At 32.2% G+C, this 26,153-nt stretch overlaps 3 protein-coding genes across 6 annotated transcripts in view; 2 read left to right on the top strand and 1 right to left on the bottom strand.

Annotated features, from left to right (window-relative positions):
* The window catches only part of LOC143201133 (pikachurin), a 373,950-nt gene extending 354,434 nt beyond the window's left edge, over positions 1 to 19,516 (top strand). Inside the window, exons 10-13 of the mRNA XM_076412007.1 lie at positions 8,369 to 8,560; positions 13,862 to 14,004; positions 14,607 to 14,930; positions 19,117 to 19,516. Of these exons, the coding sequence (XP_076268122.1) occupies positions 8,369 to 8,560; positions 13,862 to 14,004; positions 14,607 to 14,930; positions 19,117 to 19,387 (930 nt within the window). The 3' untranslated portion in view covers positions 19,388 to 19,516. The remainder of the gene's footprint in view (positions 1 to 8,368; positions 8,561 to 13,861; positions 14,005 to 14,606; positions 14,931 to 19,116) is intronic.
* Positions 19,517 to 23,196: 3,680 nt separating this feature from the next.
* On the top strand, positions 23,197 to 24,655 carry LOC143201150 (uncharacterized). Of its 4 annotated transcripts, XM_076412041.1 has the most exons (7): positions 23,197 to 23,376; positions 23,431 to 23,451; positions 23,502 to 23,807; positions 23,865 to 24,099; positions 24,150 to 24,266; positions 24,317 to 24,451; positions 24,520 to 24,655. In XM_076412041.1, the coding sequence occupies exons 1-7, from the start codon at positions 23,335 to 23,337 to the stop codon at positions 24,639 to 24,641; spliced, it is 978 nt and encodes a 325-aa protein (XP_076268156.1). In that variant the 5' UTR covers positions 23,197 to 23,334; the 3' UTR covers positions 24,642 to 24,655. The 4 variants fall into 4 exon arrangements, with proteins under 4 accessions (XP_076268156.1, XP_076268158.1, XP_076268155.1 ...); XM_076412043.1 differs by having other exon boundaries at positions 23,197 to 23,451; positions 24,210 to 24,266; XM_076412040.1 differs by having other exon boundaries at positions 23,197 to 23,451.
* Positions 24,656 to 24,657: 2 nt separating this feature from the next.
* On the bottom strand, positions 24,658 to 25,790 carry Prp38 (pre-mRNA processing factor 38). Its single transcript, XM_076412052.1, has 2 exons — positions 25,233 to 25,790; positions 24,658 to 25,176 (listed from the first exon to the last, which is right to left on the bottom strand). The coding sequence occupies exons 1-2, from the start codon at positions 25,698 to 25,700 to the stop codon at positions 24,745 to 24,747; spliced, it is 900 nt and encodes a 299-aa protein (XP_076268167.1). The 5' UTR covers positions 25,701 to 25,790; the 3' UTR covers positions 24,658 to 24,744.
* Between the last annotated feature and the right edge of the window lie 363 nt (positions 25,791 to 26,153).

Here is a 26,153-nt window from a genome sequence, read left to right as displayed (position 1 = left end):
TTAAAATCAAAATGTTTCTATTCACAAATTCCCCGCTTTGTAGTTAAAGCGCTCATCTCTTTCGTGAACTATCCAAATCCTTCTGCACTATGTCATTAGTCCTGTTGTAATGAATGCTAGAAAATATTCCTGTACAAACATCATTAACACCCTCAACACTTGATCTTACTACTTTATATATTTATTGCTGTATGACTGAACACTAGCCATTGATGTCCTCCATATTATTACGTCGACTTTTCCCATAGCTGCGCCAAATTGCTCAAATTTACTCCATTTTAATGGCTGATTACTTGTTTGTTATTTTACAAAAAAGGGATGACAATCAAAAAACATCAAACCAAATAAACCAAATCACGAAATAGAATTGTTCAAAGGACGAACGAGTACTGGCGTTGCTAGCAGCAGCATCTACGAATCACAGTAGCACTGAAAAACCTCTAACATGCAAGTTTTAATTACTGGGCAAACTATTCAAATTATTTCTAGTCAGTGTTAGTAAATATACGATATTAAGAAATAATACATAATATTACAAGCAATGATACACCTTTTGTCTTTTCTCGTAGTCAACTGAAATAATCGTTACTAGATTTATACTGACTTCCATACCGTTCTGGCTTTGCTGTTCTAGCCTTAACCTTGAAGTGATGTATCTAATTTATGCTTATATATAAATATATGGTTTTATGTTTTTAAGTTTACACTACAACCGGTTTTTACAATAGTAAGTTTGAGTCCACTATTTTTTTTACTATCAACCAGTTCGACTGTTTTGTGGCTATCGGTTATTTCAACTGTTTTCATCCATCTTTGCACGTATTAACACCATTTAATTGAGAAAAGTGAATTGGATATATAGAGCTTATTACAGAAAAAAACTGAGCAGTTTTTCTTAGACCCAATTTCCACCACAAAACCCATAACATTAGAGATATTTTCTCAACTAAAGCCAGACTACATTAAATTTAATATAATCCCATATCACTTATTTCGTTTACATTTTCACACCGGACGTAATACGTCCATCTAACCAAACACAACGGTTTGGCGAGCACAGTACATCGGATTGCGGCCGGCTTAAAGACCATTAACTATAAATTCTTAACCTCCATTAACCTGCCACCCTTTTGTATTTTATCAATTACCACCGTCGAATGCTGACTGGACTGGATCCATTTTGCCCCCCGAAATCGATTTCGCTTCCTTCCTGTTCGAGGTCCGACGAAAAATGTTTTTCGACGCCGTTCGCCGAGCTTGTAAAATTGAAAAATTATGAAATGTACATCTTTTTGGGTCAGCTGGTTGAGTAACATCGAAATTATTATCTTATGCTATATTATGTAGTCTATCCAATGTAGCAGTAAACTTAAGTTATTTCAATTTACGACGCCAAAACAGTGTAATTTTGCCGCATTTAACGTTGAAATTTTACCCATTTTAGTTTATATTAGCTTCGTCGTATAACAACACTAATGTAAATAAAATAATGACCCAAAATGTTATTAAATAGGGTTTATTTTAACATTATAGTACATCTAATGTATATATTATTGATGGACTTGAACTGCAGTTGATTAAACAGCGGCAATATTTTCTTGTCAAAACATTGTGATATCACTGAATGTCTCCTTAGTCCCTTCTGTTTTTTCCTGTGTACATTTTTCTGGACAAAATTAGATTTAGTCACTGCATTCTCTCTAATGCATTTGCCATATCTTCAAACTAGTTAGTATTCATTATCTCCTCATACATTTTAATCAAATGCTCAAATATGTTTGAAAAAATTGCATACATATCTATGCACATAAATCTTCCACACTCTATAATACAACTGTCTGCAGTTATCCTATAGAAATTATATACACACCTTTAATTCTTTCCATTCTAATCACTCTGTTTTGGTAATGTCAGCATTGAATCATAATCTCACATCCAGAAAGTTTCATTTTGAGTTAGTATTCAAGTCAATAACTAAGCTGTTAATTTTCAATCTGATACTAGTTTACAATTTCACCATTTATCAATTTCTTCTATGTATTTGATGAAGTTCATCCCAACCGAAGAGTTTTATTGTAGACGATCCTTTCCACATATCTAGATGCTTCTTGCTTGTATATTCTTCTCGACCTGTCTATTGTAGCTATTCTTTTTCGCATCCAAAAATGCGAAATTATTGAATATGCAGCGATAAGGAGGAAGACGTTACCCTCTATGTCCATATTGTTCACATCTAAACTACTGTACATCTATTTTCAGATATACTACTACATATTACTCTGAAAGTAATTTACATAAAATACTCTCAAACACCTTCTTTTATATTTACCAAGTAACAATTCCAAATATTTTACTCTTTAACATAGTATATTCAGAACTAAATTTGTATGTTTTACAAGCCATTCCCTAATTACAGCCTTTGCCGACCACTTGTTGGGATATTTTTGTTGGATTCTTATTTCTAGCATTAGAAACAATATATCTGCAATTAATTATTTAAAAAATGTTATGATTTACAAAACTTAATGAAATTTTATTCTAACTTTTACTTTTTTGCATCAACTTTTTTGTCTTTACACTGTTTTATTAGTGTCTTGCCAAAGGAGGGCTATTGTTCTAATTTGAAATAGCTATATCTCTACACAAATTGAAAAACAAGTCTCCCTTAATTTTATTGAAAACTGAATTCTCTTAAAAGCAATTTCTGAAAATATATTGGACCTCTTGGACCTCGTATGTTATCTTTATACTATTTAAATCCGATGTTTCCTAATAGTAGTAATATCCGTCAAATAGTTACATATCCCTAATGATACTATCCTGTTTTCTAAGGATACTGTCCATACTAACAGTTACCTCTGAAAAAAATTGTATTAAATTATGTTTATCTTTAAAAAACTATTTACCGTTTTTATATATTTCATAAATTTAACCTTGAATAGAACTGAAATCAAAATATGTAGAAACTTTCTTTTGGATTAGTCCAAAATTATATTGTTTTACTTTTCTTGAGAATTTTTACATATAGTGCTATAGTGATATAGATACATCCCTCTCTAACGCATTTTACTGGTAAGAATGTAACATTTGCCGGTTTATTACCTCGTATTGTCACTAATATTTTAAAGAATGTTTGCAAACTGGTTCGGTTACATGCTCGAACATATCAGACAGCATTGTATCATTTTTTAAATAGACAAAAATTAGTGACTATATACATATTTTAGCCCTATGCTTATTTTCTCCATATAAAGTATCGATTTGTCAAATATCACACGTCAAATTCACATATAGAAAATAATAAATCTAAAATATACTACAGAAGTCAATAGGTTTCCTCTACGTTATAATACAACTTTATTTTATTAACACCACAAAATGTTAATTGAGTTGAGCTTTAATGGAGAAATATTACGTTCCAAGAAAATAACACAATCCCGAGGTAAATATAAGTAAACCTAATTATAAGCAGCAAATATTAGATAATCCAAGAATATATACTCAGTTTACACGTCAAACTTCAAGATGGTTAATAAAGTTCCGAAATGAGGCTTGATCGGGAATCATATATCTCAATATATTTAACGGGATTAGATAGTAGAACCATTTTGACAGTATATTAAGAATTATAGAACAGTTTTTAAAACGTAATATTCTTAAGTACGAAAATGTCACTTATTCATTGAAGTTATACTACAGTGCATTTAAAAGTTAGAAATCTCTGGAATATTCTAGATGTAAAGATTTCCCATTTATTTACTCAGTAAAACCTTATTGTGCTTTTTTCTACTTCGAAAATTAAAGAAATGCTACACAAATTTAAAGAAAATAGAGGTGATATTTATAGTATGGAAATGAGTTTGTTAATTTTTTTTTTAAGCTTTAAACAACATGATAAATTTAAATTTATTTTTCTCAAACCAATTAGTATTTAAAATAAAATGGCTACATAGGTCTCTTTTCACTAATTTTGATACACATTTATATTATAGTCATTTTATATTAATGATTTGGATGGGAAATAATTTTAACCACTCCTTGGCTAATATTAAAAACGTCTCTCAAGATATATTTATTTATTTATTTATTTATTTATTATAGACCGATCACTCCCCTATAAGACAAGTCCAGATCATAAGTAAAAAGATATAAAAGTATACGTATAAGTATGAATATGTAAAAGTATGAGTACATGAGTATTATAGAATAAAATTCGTACGGCCCATGATAGTGATAAGATAAGATATAAAAATATGTAAATGTACGTGTATGATATTATACAGTTGTATAATAGTATGAACTAACGAGTGGAGTATATACGAGGATCACTATTTATATTTCGGGAATTGACAACACTGTTGTCATGTGAGTCCATCTGATGGTTTCATCGTAAAGTTTGACATTTTTGACGATATACGTACTCAGTCGTATTGTATTGTCGCACGGACGCTATTTGTTTATTTTATATTTAGTTGAAAGTTTCGTCTCGGCAAAAAATGGAACTGAATCGTGAACATTTTCGTGCGATTTTTTACGATTTTCGACGTAGATTATCACAACAAGACTGCATCAATCAACTTAATTTGACTTTTGGCGATGAAGTTCCAAGTATCAAAAACCACCATGTATCGCTGGTTTAGTGAATTCAATGGTGGTCGTAGTGTGCTGTCCGGCGAGTTTCGTGAAGGTCGTCCAAAATCGGCTGTTGTGCAAGAAAACATCGATGCTGTGTACGAAATGATTAAGCAAGATCGTCATGTCACCTATTGTGAGATTGAGGTATCCCTAAACATTAGTTCTACCAGCATATATGCGATTTTACGTGAAGACTTAGCTGTGCGAAAGTTATGTTGGAATGGAATAAATGCTTTGAAATTGGTTTAAGCGTATGCAAAAGTGTATCGATCATCGTGGCGAATACTTTGAAAAACAATAAAAATATATTCGCAGCTTAACAATGTGTTTTTTTCCTATTCTCGAAATATACTAGTGACTCTCGTATTATACAAGCAGTGGGTGCATATCATATTTATATTACGGATTTCGGACAATATTATTATATATCTGGGAGTAATCCTGTTGCGGTCAAAAAGTTCATCAGCTTATCTGGGTTCTTTAGCTGAAGGCACTAGCTCATCGTCCCTCCTACGTTGAATAGTCAACCCTGCGAGTTATATGTTTGGCGCTTAATTACTATGTATCTGACAGTTAGTGACGAACCACATTGGATTCACAACGATGGTATTCCTGCCTTAATAAAGAATTCATGGTCAATTTCCAGTGACCGATTGTAAGACGCGAGAATATACTTAAATTGCGTCTGCCAGTGTTGGTGGTGTTAAGGCCCTTCTATTAGGTCCCATCCCAGTTGATCTGGATGTTTCATGTCTCCGCTCCTGAAGAGAAAGTTCCCCGTCAATGATTCTTCTCTCTTCTAGAACTAATCAAGTAATTCGTTCATCCTTTATCTATGATTTCAGAGTGTGAAGGGAGCCGCATAAAAGTGATGTTTTTGCCGCTTCTTTCCAATTTAGAGGTTAACTACTATTTATCATTATAATCTATATTGTTCCTCAAAAGTGTTGTGTATCCAGCGTATGTGCGGAAATAAAAAACCAGACGTAGTTTTCCTTGGAAGAAGCAACCCAGGTTAGCTAGATTAAGGATGTGAGTATGACTAAGCATTGCTTTTACCTGGTACGTATACGATTATTTTATAAACCATTTGTGTTCATATATATTATTATTTACAGGAGATGATACAACATATTATATACAACAGAAGAAATCCTGAAAATATTACACACAACATAAAATGTGTCCAAATGGTGTGATGGCAAAAAAAATTGAAGGTAAATGTGAGGTGGTTGTTACCCTTTAAAAAGTTGCTTGTAACGTGCCGTCAATTAAAAACCTAATAATTTTGAAGAGGTTCATTAACTTGACACAAAATTACAAATGTATATTGGTCAAGATACTTATAATTAATATTTTGGCTTAAGGCTTCTTAACCGAGCTAACCCTTTCAACAAGGATGTTAATAAAATACATTAATATAAAATTATATAACACAATTTTGAGACCAACAAAATGAGGTTGAGTTTATAGACAAGATGTTATCATGCCTGTTTTATTATATTGTTAATAATAGATGCTTAAGATGTCTTTTTAACTCCTCGATTTTACCATGATAAGAGCACAGCAATAATTGTGATATATATCATACATTTTAATTTTGTGCTGCTAAGTATTGCTTTACGGTATGTTTTCTCCATTCTGACGTACATAGATTGAACTGTTTTAATTATCCGTTCCATAATTTTCACACTAATTATATCTGGTCTCAATACATTTTTGTGTTGAACAAGTAAGTCAGATACTAACAGACTCAGACTTTCAGCTGTGCTGCTCTGCTTGCAATATGAGCGAACAAAAGGATGGAGACTTTAATACATCTTACTTGAATTTATAGCAGTAAAGAAATATGAAATAGAGAAAAATAGCTATAGACAATTTTGATTGAATTTGCCACGAGATATGTTATGTTTTGAATAAGACTGCAGCCATTTTTATATCCGTGTTTAATTATTGTTTATTTATATATTTATATTTCATTATTTTTTATTTATATACATTATATGAATTCATTATATACTTAATTTTAGCTATTTAACATTGTATAATATTTGTATATAGATGGAATTTTATATTAATAAATGGTTTTGAAAAATTACATTTGGGTTTTATTTGAAATTTAATTGGTCAGTAGAATGTAAAGCCAGAGGTTAGTCACGTGCTGCATATGAAATCGTCGAGCAATAAAATGCTTTCCTAATAAAATATTTTCACTATAAATGCATGGTATGTAATGGTAATTTAAACTAACCAATGAAATTCAGCGAAATGATGTTCTCAACGCGTTCCTGCTGAGACCACGCAAAACAATTCTGAAAAAATATATATGAAGTTAACACTCCATATTACTCTATGATGGGATGCTATCTGACATCTATAAAGTCGTCATCAGAACTGACAAAATGACCTGATGACTACACAACAAGTGACTATTTTTATTGTTGGAGAAAATTTAAAAAAATAGGTGACATGAAGTTCACCAGAACATTTGATGCATAATATATATATATATATATATATATATATATATATATATATATATATATATATATATATATATATATATATATATATATATATTATATCACTACATAGTATAAAACAAAGTCGCCTTTTCTGTCCCTATATCCCTATGTGCGCTTAAATCTTTAAAACTACGCAACGGATTTTGATGCGGTTTTTTTCAATAGATAGAGTGATTCAAGAGGAAGGTTTATATGTATAATACATATATAATATACTAAGGCAACATTGCTAATTTTAGAGGTTTCTAACGTGATGTCGTAAATTAACCTATTTTTTAGGCTTATTTAGCAATTACCAAAAACGCTGCCTAACCCTACGAGTTAGATCAAATTAATGTACTACAGTATTGTACACCATAAAAAGCTCTACAAAAAAGTCCGCGATGGTATATGTTTATCTTTTAGGGATAACCCACATTAACCATTTTTATTGTTTACTTTTTACGTGAAAAAATGGCTTATATACGAAGCTATTTTAAGCAATACGGCATTAATCCTTATCGAATTAAGTACCTTAAATACAGTGTACAATTAATATAGATCAATATGGTTCCTTATTGCATGTAAATTAAACAAATATTTTCGGAGATATTACAAATTTAAAATTTGCGTTTAAAAATGTGTAATGTAATAAAAATTGTATGAATTTAGATATTCCAAAGATAGCAGGAGATATTCATAGTAAGTATAGGGGAAGAGGAATTGTTTTACTCCAAATTTAATGCGTGCAGGCCAAGGGCAGTAATGAAAGAACCAAAAATAGTGGATCGATTTTAATCATGTTTTCATTGAGTGACATAGGCATATATATTTTATGCCCGTGCAAAGTCGGAGCGGGCCGCTATGTTTTTATATACAACGTTCATATTTTTTCTGTAGTGTATTTAATTTAGTATCAGCATTGCACCCGTGTGAAGCCGGGGCGGGTCGCTAGTATATATATATATATATATATATATATATATATATATATATATATATATATATATATTGTAAACGACACAAATAAAAAAATATGAACATTACTTTTTAATATATTACACAAGTAATAAATATAATCTAGTTAAATAATTGGCTATACTCGTATATATAAAAACCGTTCTTGAAATAGAAGAACTATCGAATTACGTCCAAGTCAATTATCATAAAACGTATACAACTAATAACATTATTTTTTTCCGAAGTCTGAACCGTTTTTTCCTCGATAGGTTAGGCTGTCCCGGACGGGTCGTTTAGCAATCCTGACCGTAGATAACCAATTGCCAGTGGAAATTCTGGCCCCGGGAGCCTTCACGCAATTGTCGTTGCCGCAGAACCTCTATCTTGGGGGAGTTCCTAATTTCGGGGTCGTGTCTCCTCAGGTCAGAGTCAGATCAGCGTTCGTCGGATGCATACAAAAAGTAAGTATACACTTTCCTTGTGTTATAAATCATCATAAAATAATTGCCTAATAATTAATAATGGTATATTCCTTTTATTGTATAGAATATAGAATAACAAACTGTAATAACATAATTTTTTTAATTTATTTATTACATTGTTACTAGTCCTCGCCAATTCACGTACAATTTACTTTTACAATAATTTAAATCTTGGTATATTCTATTAAAAACATCAGTGAAGCCACCTGATCTGAATTGTTGACGCAATGTTACCGCATCAACTCTGAGTTTTAGTACATTTTGACTTTAACATATTACAAAATTTTAATCTAAAAAAAATAATGAAACAAAAATGTTATCTAATATAATTTATTTCAATATTATAGTATTTCAAATTCATATATTATCAAAGAACTTATAACTACTATTAATTATACATCCATAATAACTTATGGGTTAGAGTTTTTTTATTATATTTACATTGAAATTTTTTCGACATGAATATAGGTTCTGGCTCTAATATGGGTTCGAGTTCTAGGCACGTATTTTATGTGGTGGTATCCCCTGAAGGTCTAATCCACCTAATTAACAATTGTGTATCTTGAGTAATGTATTTTACTTTCATTAGGGAGAATATTTATCTTTTACGCTTAGTTCTTGTTTCTCTCGATGCAGTGTTTCCTTGTAAAGTCATTTTAATATTACTGTATTTGTCCTTAGTATGTTCTGTTACTACCTGTATATATCTTTCTTGATAAAACTAGATTTAAGCATTGCATTCTCCTTAATGCATTTGCCATATCTGCAAAACAGTTAATATTATTTCTCTCCTCATACATTTTAACCAAACATCCATGTTTATTATGAAAAATAACACACATGCACATAAACCTTTCACACTCTACAATACAGTTTCCTATAGTTAAATTACACATATTATATGCCGACCTTCAGTTGTTTTCTCTTTTGTCACACTGTCTTGGTAATTGTCAGCATTGAATCATAAACCAGCATTCATAAAGTTTTATTGAATCACTAACAATTTCAGAATCACCACTTAAGTGAATAACTAAGCTGTTTATTTCCAATCTATAAAAAACTTGCTCACGATTCCACCATTTGTCAATTTTTTGTTTAATGTGTGTGATCGAGCTCACCCAAACCGAATGTGTTATTTTCGACAATGTTTCTTTTCAGAAATCTAAACAGTTGTGATTTGGATATCATTCTCGACCTGAATGTTTATTGTAATAATTCTTTACAATACCCCATATCAACTCAATTGGATTTAATATATGCAGTGATTCCCTATCAACAGGAAGACGTAATAATCTGTGGCCATAACGTTCAGTAATCTGATCTACCATGTATCTCATCTTGGGCTTATTTCTAAAGAAGTAAATTACATAAAATGCTATTAAATATTGCATTCATATTTACGAAGTGACAATACTTTAAGTCATTCCTTAATTGCAGCGTTTGTTGGTGCAATTATTAGGATCTTCTCCAAGTCCTTTAAAAGCTGATTTTCAAACAACTGCAAAAACAAGTGATGGTTTATTTCTCCATAGTAGTCAGTCTTGGACTTAAAAGAAACCACTAATTCTGCACCAGGAATAAAACCATTCCTTTTTCCAGAATTTATTGCAACATCTATCTTTTTCCATCAACTTATGTTGTTTTTACACTATTATCATCTTGCCAGGAGTGATCCAATGTACCAGTCTGAAATATCCACTCATTTAGAACACGCAATGAAAATTGCTTATCCCTAAAGGCGCCAGCATAGAAGACCTAATTTAAAAAGTTTGGATTTTCTGATATTCCAGGTTTTAGAATCATCATAATGTCCTACAAATTATGCTCAATATCATTTTGGTTTGGTTTGAAGTTTTTTTTAGATGCTGCTTTCACTTTTTGTGGATTGCTGCGTTCCCAATTGCACGTAGGTCACTTATTGTTGGAATGTGTAGATATGATTTGTAGGTATTTGATGGCTTTCCAAGCCGAATAACCTGTTTCCTTACCATCTATTAGATTTTACAGATATAGTCTATTCAACGTTATTTTGTAGATAAGTCATATAAATTGTTACGTCAAAACGTCGCAATGTTGCCGCAAGTTTGTCTTTGACATACAGCAAAATTCTAATCTAAATAAAATAATTGAACAAAAATGTTGTTAAATATAATTAATTTTAACATTATTGTACATTTAAAAAACTACAGTTAATTATAGAGTCACAATAGTTTATTGGTTAGAGTTATAACCTCTTATTACCATTGCTTTCAAGAATATTGCATACGTCTGACAACCGGACAACTTTGACAGGCCCATTCGTTTACGCGTTCGAACTAATCAAACAGCATTGTATCTCTTTTAACTAGAATAAAATGAGAATGAAAGTATTGTATGATTCTAAAACGAATTTACAAATTGCGGCAGGCAATACATTAAATATCTCGATGACGTATGTACAAAAAAAACCTTGAATAGACTATAATAACCTTTGGGTTATATTATTTAAAATATTTTTATCGCAAGAATATCAAAGCATTCCGTTGGAAACTGTTCAACCACTCTACAAACATATCCCAAAAGATTAATTAATGAGTAAATATTTAATCCATTCTCTGTGTATATATTTTAATTCCATAATTCACATTTTTCACATTTTATAACTTACATAAAGATACAAGTCAAAAATTTCTGTAAAAACATATTGTAGTTAAAACTTCTAACAATTCCTGGGATGCTGCACGCTGCTGATAAAGACTCCAACGAAACAACCTAAAACTTCGGCATAGCTTTTGCATATTTATATATAAGTGTAATTTCTGGCGCACAAACTAATACCCTCATTTACTGTAACATAGACTACAGAACTCCTATGTTAAAGTTACGGAAATAAACTTCAGATAAATATAGTGTAATTTAAGCTAAATGTTAAAAACATATATCATTGGTGGTTTATACCATTATTTAAATTACATACAATTAAATAAAAGAATGTGTTTAATAATTTATGGTAATTGTACCAAAAATTGAATAAAGTATGAAATAAATAGAGTATATTGAGCGAATAGCAATCAATGTCAACATCAAGGTGATTATTTATACCCCATTATATATTTCTTGTTATACTTCAGCACTAATGTCTTTTTAATAAGCAATGTGTTCCAATAGCACTTGTATTAAATTAAATAACATCTAAAGTGCTGTATTCTAAATCTGTTTTTAATAATATACCTGGACAAAAGTGACGTAATACCATATGAACAATAAAACATAGAAATCTAAGTATAGTTTCGATATTTTATAATGACAAATTATTTCACAATAATTTAAATGATTTCTTTTTATCAATATAATAATAATATTCATTTAAACGTTTTGATTCAATTATATATCAAATATATTATCCTGGGCATTAACAGTTTCAAAATTACTTCTCCATCATTCTTCTTCATACAACAACCTATCACTCAATTTACACCTTTAATTCATGGAGGGCTATACATGCTGGCTTAAAATTTTCCGCTGAATACTTTGATTTCTTCTTTGACCGTTCTTCCATTTATTTATTTTAATATTGCCAAGTTTAGATGCCAAGCCAGGTAGGTTAAATCAGTACGCACACACGCTTCATTCTTCGACAGTTAAAACAAGCAATCGGTGAAGTGATGATGTTATTGGGGAGCTATTGAGCTGGTCCTCTCATTCACATCATTGAATGAACTACTTCTAATGAATATCTCGACATCCTCAATATATATAGCTGCCAAACACTTTCATACTCCTAAATGACAATACGCCCGTACACACGGCCAAAAAGATGCAGTTTTGATTTGAGAAACATCAGAATATATTAACATTTTCCCTAGCCAGCATTCATCGCCAAGTGTCAAAATTAATCAGTAAAATTAAATAGATAATATTGTGTAACAGGTCAACTGAGAAGTCCATGGCCTACCATAGTAAAACAATTTTTTGGCAAAATTTGTTTTTTATTCAACATAACTCCCTTCAAGGGTGATACACTGATTATAGCGACCCTCCAACTTTTCGATACCATTTTTGTAGTACGATTTGTCCTTTGCTTAAAAATAGTCATCAGTTTCGGGTGTCACCTATTCATTCGCCGGAAATCTGTTCCCAACGAAATTTCTTTTGAGATCTGAGAACAGAAAATAGTCGCTGGGGGCCAGATCTGGAGAATAGGTGGATGAGGAAGCAATTCGAAGCCCAATTCATGGACTTTTGCCATCGTGTTCACTGACTTGCCACACGTTGCATTATCTTGGTGAAGCAGCACTTTCTTTTTCTTTAAATGCGTCCGTTTTTAGGCGATTTCGTCCTTCAAACGGTCCAATAACGTTATGTAAAAGTCGCTGTTGATGGTCCTTCCTTGTTCAAGGTAGTCAATGAAAATTTTTCCATGGGCATCCCAAAATACAGACGCCACAATCTTGCTAGACGACTGTTGCGTTTTCCCACGCTTTGGAGAGGGTTCATCATGCGCAGTCCATTCGGATGACTGTCGATTGGACTTCGGAGTGAAAGGATGGAGCCATGTCACATATCGATGCAAAAGCTCGGGTTTATTACGCTTGATCATCTTCAAACACTGCTCGGAATCATCAACTCATCGTTGTTTTTGGTCAAAAGTGATCTCGCGCGGCACCCACTTTGCACAGAGCTTTCTCATACCCGTGAATACAACGTGAATGATATGATGCATACGTTCAGTTGATATCTTTAGAGTGTCTGCTATTTCATTCAATTTCAATTTACAGTCATTTTTAAATTTTTTTGTCGGTAACAACCTCTTTTGGGCATCCATTACGTTCACCGTCTTCGGTGCTCATTTCACCACATCTAAACTTGACATACCAATCCTTGATGGTTGATTTTCCTGGAGCTTGTAAGTTTTTGCTTCAACTATATTTTTTCTCTTCACAAAGTAATATTCTATCAATACGCGAAATTCCTTTTTATCCATTTTTTTCACAATAACAACAGTTGATTCACTCAAAATTATTATTTAATTTCGAGTGAATGATTGAGTGAGTTGATTTAATTACAATAGCGCCATCTATGTGTCAGGCGGAGGACTTTTCAATTGACCTGTTAAGATGTTAAGGATAAATAACTTAACAAATATTTTCTGGCCACTTTTATTGATACTTATCGCCCGGCCATCCACCTCGGGACGTAAAATGAGACAAACGGTCCGCAGTCGAAGGAGCCAAATAAGCCTTTCCGCGATTTAAGTGAAATATAGAGACGGTCTAAATTTACAACGCTATCACTTTTCAGGTTCAGATAAATGGACGTTCGGTGGCGATCCTGGCCGAGGCTCTCGGCGGCGCTAACGTGGATAACTGCCCTCATCCCTGCGTGGCTCGCCCTTGCGGAGAAGATGGAGAGTGCATCCCCGAGATGGATTATTTTACCTGCAGGTAGTGTACTGATTTATTTAATTTGTTTTAGGAGAATCGTTTAAATTCCAGTTCGATATTCTGGTGCTTCGTCATTCATTTTGTTGATTATTTGCTATGTGCCTTAATATTTGTATCACTTGTAGTTATATATACATAAAATCTTTATTAGATACGCTTAGTACAATCTTAATCCTAAATTAATTTATTACTACATTTTATTTGTACTTGGATTAATTCATCATTCAACGGTTCCAAAATAAAGTATTGCGTGCCATTGTTGGTATTTCGAACGAAGTGATACAACGCGATATTCCTCTAGAACCTATAACGAGTGTAATTCAACGTGTTTGCGTGAAATACTTTGAAAGAGTGTTAGTACATCGCAATGTACTCGCTAATCAGCTAAATGTGAGACGTAATAGTGAAGTACGTAGACTAAAACATTTAACATCACCTGATCTAATTACATGGGCATAAGAATAAGTCTTAGAATAAGACTAATTAATTAACTATTAATTAATTTATATATATAATATAAAAATAAGAAATGCTTACTGCCTCTTGGGCAAATTGTGGAACCACTAAGACTAATGAAAAATGTTATTTTTAATTATTTTCAGGTGCAAACCCGGCTACCGAGACCACCTGTGCTCCAGAGGCCCGCCCTCATTCCGCGGCACCGACAGCTTCTTCCACCTAAAGGACGCGACCACAATGGAGGCCATCTCCACGGATCCGCTCGACATTAACGTCAGATTCAAGTCGAGCTCCGAATCCGGACTGCTCTTGTGGGCGTTCACCGGCAGCGGTTTCGTCTCGTTGGGATTGCGAAGGGGCGCGCTCGAACTGAGATTCAGCTCGAGGTACAGAGAAGAAGAGATGCTGGTCGTGCATAATTCAAGCACGGTGCACGACGGATTGTGGCATCGCGTTAAAGCCGTCAGGTACGCGAAAATAGTCATTTAGTTTTATAATAGGTGCGAAATAATTAATGGCCTAATAAATTATTCGTCCCCCGGGTTGGAATCGGTTCGTAAGCATCTGGACCCGCTTTTATCGCCCGGAATTTAAATATGGAAATCGAATGCATATTAAGGTGTAATGTCCTCGAACTATCTTAGGGCTCTACTTCAAGTTTATTACATCTGTTGAGATGCGGGAGAGAAAACAAGGTTGTAAATTAAAAACAATTTATTTCCTCTCTTCGTTGAGTACATTAATACCCAAAGACAAGTTGTTTAATTAATAATAATATTAATAGATATATATATATATATATATATATATATATATATATATATATATATATATATATATATATATATATATTTAAAGATATTAATTAATACCTTATGGGAATAGGATTATGGTTCACATCGAATGTACTTACTGAGAACTGGTCTGGGCTTGGCTATTATAGACAGGAATTCTACTGTTTTGGTTGGGGTTAACATTACTCTCTTCAATGCTTAATACTTTTAACAATTCTTATTTCAATGATTTCTTAACTTAATGCTTATTTCAATTCTTTCCTCAATCAAATCAACTCAATACTTTCTTCAATCCATTCAACTCAATACTTTCTTCAATCAATCCAATATCTTCTTCAATCAATTCAATACTCTATTCTTCTCCATACTCAACAGCACTCTCTCAATACTACTTTCTTCTTCTCATTTCAACTCTATCCCTCGTTATCCATGCACAATGTTTGATCACTCAAGCTCCTCGCTCGGGTTCTTGGCAATGGTGGTCAAGGCTGGTCCAAGAAACCGTTTTCTATACCCGGATTCGCTGACAATATCGGAGTGGGAAACACTCTTCCAGCTAGGAACTTCTGACGCTGATAAAACATGTACGTTTCGGACTCTTAAGGAATTCCCGAAAATTCTACGATTTCGGGTCTTCTTGATATTTATGGTTATAAACACCATAAGGAGCCCTCTACCTGGTCTAACTTCTGATACGTTTCGTCTAGCCCCGGTACGTGACCCCCGTTATCCGAACCGGTCGTCAACGAGCCGATGGGATTCCTCTTTGTTGAACACGTATATTCTCTTTACTCGGTACATTTTTTGGTTGGCCAATTTCACCAGACGTTCAATACAATGCGAAGATCTAATAAATTAGACAAGTTTACAATTCAACCGAAAGAATTCTACAATTAACGTAAACTTAAATTTAGACGACTGCTCCAAATATAAATAATTAAATTTTTGTCGCAACAACACCCAACTAGGCGAAACGTCTGCAAGTTTTCCAAAATGAGCTACTCAGGGGAATCTCAAATGCTCCATGGTTTTGTCAGACATAATCAAATTCATAGGGAAAGTGACACTCCAGAAATCAAGCACCTCATATCTCAATCATTCCACAAACAACAACTCAATCCAAGTTCTTCTGAAAACACGCTTGTTCGCGATCTGGTGAACATGCTGGGAGCTTAGCACCGCGTCACCGCTAACCTCCCCCCTTTTCCGGGCTGAAACGACCTCATCCATCGCTGCATCATCCATCAGTCATAACTCTTGCCCCCATTCGATAGTATCCAGTCGTGTGTTAACTCAAGTTTGCGAATCAATCGAATTTAAATCGTTGAATTTAATGCAGTAGCAGTAACGATCCACAGAAACAGAAAAAAAAGACACTATCTTAGTGACTTTCGTATAAAATGTATAAATAATCACCACAGATATTAATTTTATTTATCTGAACTTGTATGTTATATAAATGTTATTATGATCAATTGGTACAATATATATATATATATATATATATATATATATATATATATATATATATATATAAATCATTATATACTCCATCATTTTCTGCAACTTTTTCCCATCTTTCTGGTAAAATGACGATAGAGGACAGTAAAAAGACCCCAGCGTGTGTGTTGATTGGTCAGAATCGCTCTTACGCTTGACAGATTTCACAGCCACGCCTGGTTGTTTACGAGAGTTACGGTTAGGAAGTGATTTTTAGGTTAATTTTATATTTACAAAATTTTTAAATACATGAAAGCACCTAATACTAACATTTTTAATAGATTATATAACCTTTGCAGATTGCATTTTTTAAATGTTCTCTACTTTAGCCTACAAAAGGAATCTAAATATAGTGTTGGTGACATTAATGACAGCTAGTACAAAAGAAACACCAAAAACAAAGAAAGTCCTTTTAAGCAATTCCACAAAGCAGTGGTCATTTAGTCATACTGTACCCGAATATCAAAAAATCTCATATCAACAATTGTCATGTGTGATTACTTTCTAGTTGAGGTCATTTGATCGATACAGTATTGAAATATTTGAAAATACTCGTATATCGATATATATTTTTCTAATTTTTATTTGCTCGTCTGTAGTAGTTAATCAATAACGAAATATATATCAAAATATCCAGATACTTTTTGAAATATCGACAAGGTATAAAAGATGATATATTTACAACAAAACGATACATTTTACAAACCAATGATTTTCTTTCAATCACATGGTAAAATATATATAGAAAATATCGATATTTTTTCCGAAAACTAAATTTTAAAAATACCGATTTTTTTAACATGTTTCTTTTTAATTTAATATCGATATTTTTCGATACATCGACATAAATACCAAACCTAAGACTTTGTTTGCTTTTCGATATTCTTTTAAAAATATACCTATCGAGCAATCGATATGTTTCCAACCTTCAACATATATTTACTACTTTAGAAGTTAAAGCAGTTTTAGTTTTAAAGACCTAATTAATTGAAGTGCCTCAAAATTACCAATCGAAAAAAAAAATACGAGAAATTATATTGCACCACCGATTCATAACAGGTCAATTGAAAAGTCCCCGGCCTGACGCATAGATGGCGCTACTAGAATTAAATCCATATGTTTTTAAGTTAGCTCCAACCCTCAAAAGATGCGTGTATAAATTTGAGAGCTGTCGGATCATTAGTTTGTGAATTATAGCATTTTGAGTGAAGCAACTTTTGTTATTGTAAAAAAAATGGATAAAATGGAAAAAACTTGACTTGATGCCGAGTTTCCGGACACTGCCCCAGGAAAATCAACCATCAAGAATTGATATGCTAAGTTTAGACGTGGTGAAATGAGCACCGAAGACGGTGAACGCAGCGAACGCCCAAAAGAGGTGACAAAATGATTTTAAATGACCGTAAATTGAAATTGAATGAAATAGCAAACACTCTATAGATATCTACTGCACGTGTACATCATATCATTCAGGAATAATTGAGTATGAGAAAGCCCTCTGCAAAATGGGTGCCGCGCGAGCTCACTTTTGACCAAAATCAACGACGAGTTGATGATTCGGAGCAGTGTTTAAAGATGATCAAGCGTAATAAACCCGAGTTTTTGCGTCGATATGTGACAATGGATGAAACATGGCTTCATCATTTCACTCCGAAGTCCAATCGACAGTCATCCGAGTGGATTGCACACGATGAACCCGGTCCAAAGCGTGGGAAAACAGAACAGTCGGCTGGCAAGGTTATGGCGTCTGTATTTTGGAATGCGCATGGAATAAGTTTCATTGGCTACCTTGAAAAAGGAAGGACCATCAACAGCGACTATTACACTGCGTTATTGGACCGTTTGAAGAAAGAAATCGTCGAAAAAGGGCCGCATTTGAAGAACAAGAAAGTGCAGAACTCACCAAGAAAATGCACCGTATCACAAGTCAGTGAAAGCTATGGCAAAAATTCATGAATTGGGCTTCGAGTTGCTTCCTCATCCACCAAATTCTCCAGATCTGGCTCCCAGCGACTATTTCCTGTTCTCAGATCTCAAATGCTCGCTGGTAAGAGATTTTCGTCGAATGAAAAGGTGATCGCCGAAACTGAGGTCTACTTTGAAGCAAAGGACAAATCGTACTACAAATATCGTATCGAAAAGTTGGAGGTTCGCTATAATCAGTGTATCACCCTTAAAGGGAACTATGTTGAATAAAATAAACTAATTTTGCCATAAATATGTATTTTACTATGACTTTTCAACTGACCTGTTAGCTCGAATTTTCTCAGTTTAAATTTAAAACATTTAGCAATTTCCATATTTAACGCGGAAATTACAATAGAGGTCTGAAACCTATATCGTTCGTCTATTGTTTTAGGGACGGATCAACTGGCCTACTGATAGTCGATAACGGACCCGCCATAACCCAGCAATCCGTTCAGATTCGACCTCCAAACAAACCGTTCGGACCGCCCGACGTGGAAGGACTGTTTATAGGGGGGATGCTCCATCGCCTAATAGGTCCGGTGACAGGATACCGATCCGGAATCCGAGGCTGCATAGCCGACTTAGTGATAAACGCAGACTACCACTTAGGCGTCATCAATCAGTCTGCTATACGGCATAATATTGGAGAGTGCGAAGTTTGAACTTAAGAATTTGTAAAGATGTAATTGTAATGATCAATTTAGAAATACGCGAGGCACGTCGAAAGTTTCGATACGATGGTGACGGCGTTAGTTTAGATTACTTTTTCGTTCACGTCTGTACATGATCTATAATCGACGTGCGTTAGATTCTCAACACAGGAGTAACAGTGCCTCACTTTCTTGAAGTGATATCAATCAAAAACGTATCTAAGAAAAGTACTCCGTCTATTTCTAATGTGTTTGCACGTAGTAAATGAAACTATGGTATGTATCTAACAGTAGTTTTTATAACGTATTATCGTATCGAAACATCTCGGTGTGCAATGAAAGACTAAGACTCGAGTGAATGACAGAATTCATACATACATTTAAATATACACTATTAATATTGGGATAAGGAATTTTCGTACAAAAATGTTAAGGTAAAAAGTTGTGTTATTTTGAAACGTGTAGCCTAAAAATCACATAAATCTGCGCTTGATAGGTTATTTCTCATGGTAAAACGTCAAGAGTGTTTTAGATATTTTATCATTTAACTTGCTGAAAATTGCACCATCTTACTAACTTACCTAACAACAGGATTTTTTTAATTCTAACTTGTTGCCGAATCTATTAACTACACAAAAATATCTCAATACACTAAAAATAACTAATTCTGAGGCAACACGCTCACAATTAAATGTATCTCCAATAAAACCAAATAAAAAACCATAAACAAACAAATCTGTAAGCCCAGTAAAGTATATGACAACTATGACAGACACGACAGACGTTAAAACCAGTTAAAACCAGTCAGTTAATAGGTTAGGCTAACTCACAATATAACCAAATATGGTTGATGCCTTTTAAATAACCCAATATTAAGTTTACGACATTTTCTTAAACGCAAAATAACTTGCCTGAACTTACAAATTAGATAATGGTTCACCCACAAAACGAAAGAAACAGGCTGTACCGTACGGCATTTTTACTATTAGTAATAAAATTATGAAAAACGAACTGTTTTTGGGAAAATGTAGTCAATATTAGAACTAATATTATTGTTACAAATGCGAATGTGAAGCTTAACTGACAAAACGACCTCCAAAAATAATTTAAAAGGCTTCATTTGTATTATTAAACTCATGACGACATAACATTTGAGAGTATTGGATTCCTAACCAACAATATATTTAACGACTTCCTTCTCGATGAGGCTTAATTGTTTGTTACGTCATGTGAATTGTTTTAACGGTAATATATCTGGAATGTTTTGAGACAATTTTAGATGGGACCAACATATTAATACATATTACCAAACGCTATGTTTAGCACACCATCAACTGTAACTATATATTTATTAATCTAGTCTTTCCAATAAAACAGCCAATGCATGTCATCAAAATTTATAATTCAACATTGCCCCAACAAATTAAAGTTTTCGTTTATTTTGACTCTGAAAACAAATTACTAATTTGAATAAAATAATGAAACATAAATAATGTTATTATAAATCATTTTAACATTATAGTACATCTAATGCATATTTATTGAAGGACTTAAACTACAGTTAATTAAAAAGCCACTATAATTTTTAGCTTAAAGTTGTTTTATTACATTTACATTAACATATGACAACGGTGTCAACCAGTACTAATACAAATCGAATTTTTAGACCGATTTGGCAACATGTTCGGAATATTTAGTAAAAAAATTAAACAAAACATTCGCTGGTGTTGATAACGCGCACTATATGTTGTATTGGAAGGAATATAGTTAGTCACAATATAATCAAATATGAACCACGAAACATAAAACATTTCGATTTTATTGTATAAAACAGTACATACTATCGTAACGACAAACAAGCCACTAGATTCAGAACTTCACTTGAACGAACACAAAATCAATCAACATCTAATCTGTATGTACTAAATGTGTGATCTTAAAAAAGTTAAAAATAAGGCTGACTTAATATAAACTGTTTTTATAATCTAAATCTATGGTGTTTCCTATTATTATCATCTTCAATTTTTTCGAAATAGCCCGCTGATTACGTCGATGTTTCCTCATTAGGTTCGGATATGATACTGCTACCTGACGCTTGAATACTGCCATTATTGGGATGTGCACAAGTTTATAATCAGTATATGAAAATGTCAAAATGGAAATCTTTAGAACACCATAATTTTAGAATCTATAACAAATTATCTCTATTAGTCATCTTTGAAAACCGATACCTAAGATTACAAACCAAAATATAATAATAACAGTACGTCTAAACAATCTTTATTCAAAAAATGATCCCATAAAAAAAACACTTCAATCCCAAGGATGACTAAAAGTTAGATAAGATATATAACTAGTTAAATGTAACGATATGTCTACAAATTACTTATAATAATAGCAAAAACAACTGACAGAAAATAATTTAATTACTTTCAAACGATTTTTGTCAATTTTGAAATAAAAAGCTATAATCAAAAGAAAGAAAATATTTAATGAGTTTAGTAAAATATGAAGGTATCAAATATTTTTTGTCAGGTGCTTGTTGCTTGTTATTTATAAGATTTGTGTTAGATCTTGTAGATAGTAACTTCTACTATTTAAGCTTTTTGTATTTCTTTGTATTCACGTTTCATTTAAGCTGTGCATTCACCCAAAGAAAAATTAGCAGTAGTTGTATAACTAAATTTAATTTTTTATTCCATAAATTTTGAATCTTATCCGAATAGATCAATATACGAAATAATCTCACGAATATTTATAAAATCGCTAGATATAAAGTGCATAGCACAACAAACTATCTAAACAATTTACCTCAAAAATTAAAACAACTTAATAATTTTCACTAATAATAATCCTAGTTTAGTTAATATTGTTGATGCTCACAAAATCATTAAATTCTATTAGTTAAAAAGCCTTTCATTCTAAAAGCAATACGCATAACATATCATATTTCAAATATTAGTAACTAAATCATTTGATCATTAGCTATGTTTCTATTACAACGAATTTTGTCCTTTTTATCCGAAATGTTTAGATATTATTATTCAAAGTACAACTGTCAAATCCAAAATTACAAACACTGTTAATTTTTCGATTATTTTTAGATCAAGAACACATTTATTATCGAATTGATTTTCGACTTAGTTTCACTGATACAGGGTAATGTCTACACTTTTCATGTAGCTGATTACTACAATGCTAAGTACAGTAAAAAAGATATGTATCTTTTTATAACTCGACATGCTTATCAGCCAGTCGTTTCTTTCAATATCCTTAGTATAGTTGTGTTTAATTCCTCAGACGTATTTCTATGGTTAAGGTTATAATGTTTTAAGCAATATTTTGCATGGATTATTTAGTAATATCCACCGTATTATATGAATTCTTGGTCTAAATACTCATTCTATTCTTTTTTTACTACAGCAATATTGTAGGGTTCTAAATGGTCCATTGTAAAATTCACATTGTTATATAGAAATGACAGAACTATGTATATGAAATCCTAATTTGTACAGGTAGTCTAATTTGTGTGTTAATAAATCGCTTTTGACTTAATGATAAAAGTTTTATTTATTACAACCGCGGAGTTAAATACACAATGAAAAAAAAGTTAATTTCAGATTACTACCGCCAATAAATGTGTAAAATATTAAAATTAAAATAATCATATTGTTTGTTTTAATAATGGATTACCATGGAAACGTCACTATGATAAATCAAATATCAACCTAAAATGTTGAGAATATAGTTTGCATTAGAACACCCTTCCGTTAATATAAAATAATCGATAAAAGTTTGTCCTTCGACTAGATAACGTTGCGAGTTTGCGAACACAAACATAGGAAGCCACGTATTATAGATTCATTATTGTTGCTAAGTAACGAATTAAACTTAGTGATTTGAGTGAAAAACAAAACGACAAATACAGTGGCATTTAAGGTAATTGAGTCGTTATTACAATGTCCAAGAGTAAGAACAAAAACAAAAATGTGGATAGACAAGTACTACAAAAAAAGTCTACAATATTCGATAGAGTAACTCATCTTTATATGCAGGATAAACACCTTGTTAAAATCGTGAGTAAAGAAAATGCATAATTTTAAATGAATAGGGACTATTCTCGCAGCCCAGTTTTTCCAACGGCCACGATATCGAAACACTTTATATGTACAATAATGACATCGCTATAATTGAAAATTTGGATGATTTAATTAGTCTTAAAAAACTGTATCTGCAAAATAATAAAATTGGAAGAATTGAAAATCTGGGGAGATTAAAGCAACTGAAGAAACTTTACTTAAGTAAAAATAATATAAGTGTGCTGGAAGGACTCGAAGATCTAAAAGAATTGGAAGAACTTCACATAGAGAAGCAAAATTTAGTAGATAACATTCCCCTTTGTTTTGATCCTAGAACAGTTTCCATCATATCAGTCAGTATATTAGTATTAATTATTCTAAAACTACATTTTAAGCAAAATTAATTTTAGAATTCACTCAAAGTTCTTAACATTGCCAACAATAAGTTAGAATCCATCAGCTTTCTGTCACCATTAAAACTGTTAACAACACTGGATGCTTCTCGAAATGATTTAAACGATATTAAGGATATTACAGAAACTTTAAGAAACTTGTATTATTTAAAAGAAGTAAAGTTTTTAGGCAACCCAGTGACAAAAAAGCACCGTTATAAAGAAGATGTCATAACCAATGCTTATCACCTAGGTATGTTTCAAATTAATTTCAATATCAAAGTAACTGGTTGTCATTGATAGAAATATTGGATAATAAAAATATATCTGAAATAAGTCGTAATTTTATTAAACGTTTTGAAGAGGGAAAATTATTGTTTGGTACAAAACCAAAAATAAATATTGCAGATGTCATATCAGGTAGCACTCATAAACATCTAGTAAGCTTTGCTAATTATTCTGATTTTCAGGACTTCCAAACAATTATCCAACAACCCTACAAAAAACAGTCTCAGCATCTATAATTAAAGAATCAAAATGTAAATTGTTGGAGGATATATCGGCTTTCAATGCAGTTGAACCAATATACCTTTCCTGGAACATGTGTAAGTATAACAAATATATCAAAATGAATTTATTATGTCAGTTACAATATACAGTATATTAATTTAAGTTCCAAAGAGAAAACCAACAGCAAAACCTATTTGGACTAATTTAAAGGGACATAAACTAGAGACCCAGAAAAATATTGTAATAAAAAGAAGTAATTTAACAGAAAGAAAAATTTATGAATAAATTTTAATTCAAAATATTGTTTCTTATTTCATATATTTTAACATATGATGTCAAATTACACAGTACAATACATATGTATAAAAAAAAGTTCAAATGTTTTATATTATCTGCGTTTCCTATCATCGTCCTTTCTTCTACGATCACGGTCCTTATCCCTTTTATCCCGATCTCTATCCCGTTCTCGATCTCTGTCGCGTTCTCGATCTTTATCGCGTTCTCGCTCTCTGTCCCGCTCTTTCTCGCGTTCTCTATCTTTATCCCTATCTCGTCTATCTTTCTCCTTTTCCTTTTTATGTCTATCACGGTCCCTACTACGGCTCCTATGGCGATCTCTCGATCTGCTTCTATCGCGTTTCCTACTTTTTTTCTCTTTTTCTTTAGGTACCTCTTCTATCTGATATTTAGTTACATCTAGCTCTTCTACTTCGATGTCCTCATCTAAATCTTCCTCTAATGCCGAAACTTTTGCCTCAATCTCATTATTTTCTTCTAAAATATGCCGGTTTTGAATTCGTGGTAATATTATATCACACACCTGAAATATTTCACTCATAATCACATTCATAAAAGTTCTCTAGAAAATTTACTTACTCTTTCTTCTCGTAATAACTCATCAATAAATTCATCCATATGAATTAATTCAAATTTTGCATCCCGGTTTTGTCTTCTCAATTTCCTGTTGTCATTATAAAGTGGTTCTAAATACTTGTAGCAATCAAGTGAAGATCCAGTGAGTCTCATATAATAGGCGCCTAATGCTCTTACATATTTGAACTCTTCATTTTTGATGAATTCAACTACTATATCCTTTTCAGGTTGGATTTGTAACATTTTTAAAGTAAGGCATAAGAATGGAGTTGGTTTAATATTACCACCGTAAACTCCGCCAATAAACCGTAATTCCATAGCTTTGTCAACCAAAAGCTCTGCGGTAAGAGCAAAGCATTCTTCTTTCCAATATTTAGAGTCGTAAATACGAGAGCGAATAATTTTTTCTACCAAATACTGGGGATTTGTTCCATGTATAGATTTCGCATCTTTAACCGTACGATTAGCCATATTCAATAAATATATTAAGAAGACTCGTAAACATTAACATCGGGATAAACTAAACATGTTTTTAGGTTATACTAAATTCTGGATTCAATTAGTAAGGTTCTCTCAGAAATATCGATCGATATTGTAAGAAGATATTTTTTATTTCTGTAATTTGATTTTGAGCAAACCGACAAAATTTTCCAAAAATATCGATAATTTATTCAGGATATAAGATCTTTTGCTCTTGCTGATTTAATAGTACAAAACAATAATATGAATAGTATGATATAAATTATATTTAATATTGTGTGCATTGCGGGCTGCATAAGGTTATATCGATTATACCAACACAATATATACAGAATTTCCAACATTATTTCCTACAAAGTTTAAACATTAATTATATAATTTCAGATCGAAATAAATAAATAAAAATAAATAGATCAAATATTCGGAATACACAATAAAATATGT

The sequence above is a fragment of the Rhynchophorus ferrugineus genome, unplaced genomic scaffold, assembly GCF_030347505.1.
Source record: "Rhynchophorus ferrugineus isolate W39M unplaced genomic scaffold, kcgeb_rfMv2 rfM8, whole genome shotgun sequence".
Taxonomy (NCBI): domain Eukaryota; kingdom Metazoa; phylum Arthropoda; class Insecta; order Coleoptera; family Curculionidae; genus Rhynchophorus; species Rhynchophorus ferrugineus.
This window is presented reverse-complemented; position numbering and strand designations above follow the sequence as displayed.

Coding starts and splice junctions, on each gene's coding strand:
- LOC143201150 (XM_076412040.1), top strand. CDS start 23,335: ATGTCCAAGAGTAAGAACAAAAACAAAAATGTGGATAGACAAGTACTA. Junction 24,267..24,316: donor TATTGCAGATGTCATATCAG/GTAGCACTCATA, acceptor TCTGATTTTCAG/GACTTCCAAACAATTATCCA. Junction 24,452..24,519: donor ATACCTTTCCTGGAACATGT/GTAAGTATAACA, acceptor TATTAATTTAAG/TTCCAAAGAGAAAACCAACA.
- Prp38 (XM_076412052.1), bottom strand. CDS start 25,700: ATGGCTAATCGTACGGTTAAAGATGCGAAATCTATACATGGAACAAAT. Junction 25,177..25,232: donor AGTTATTACGAGAAGAAAGA/GTAAGTAAATTT, acceptor GAAATATTTCAG/GTGTGTGATATAATATTACC.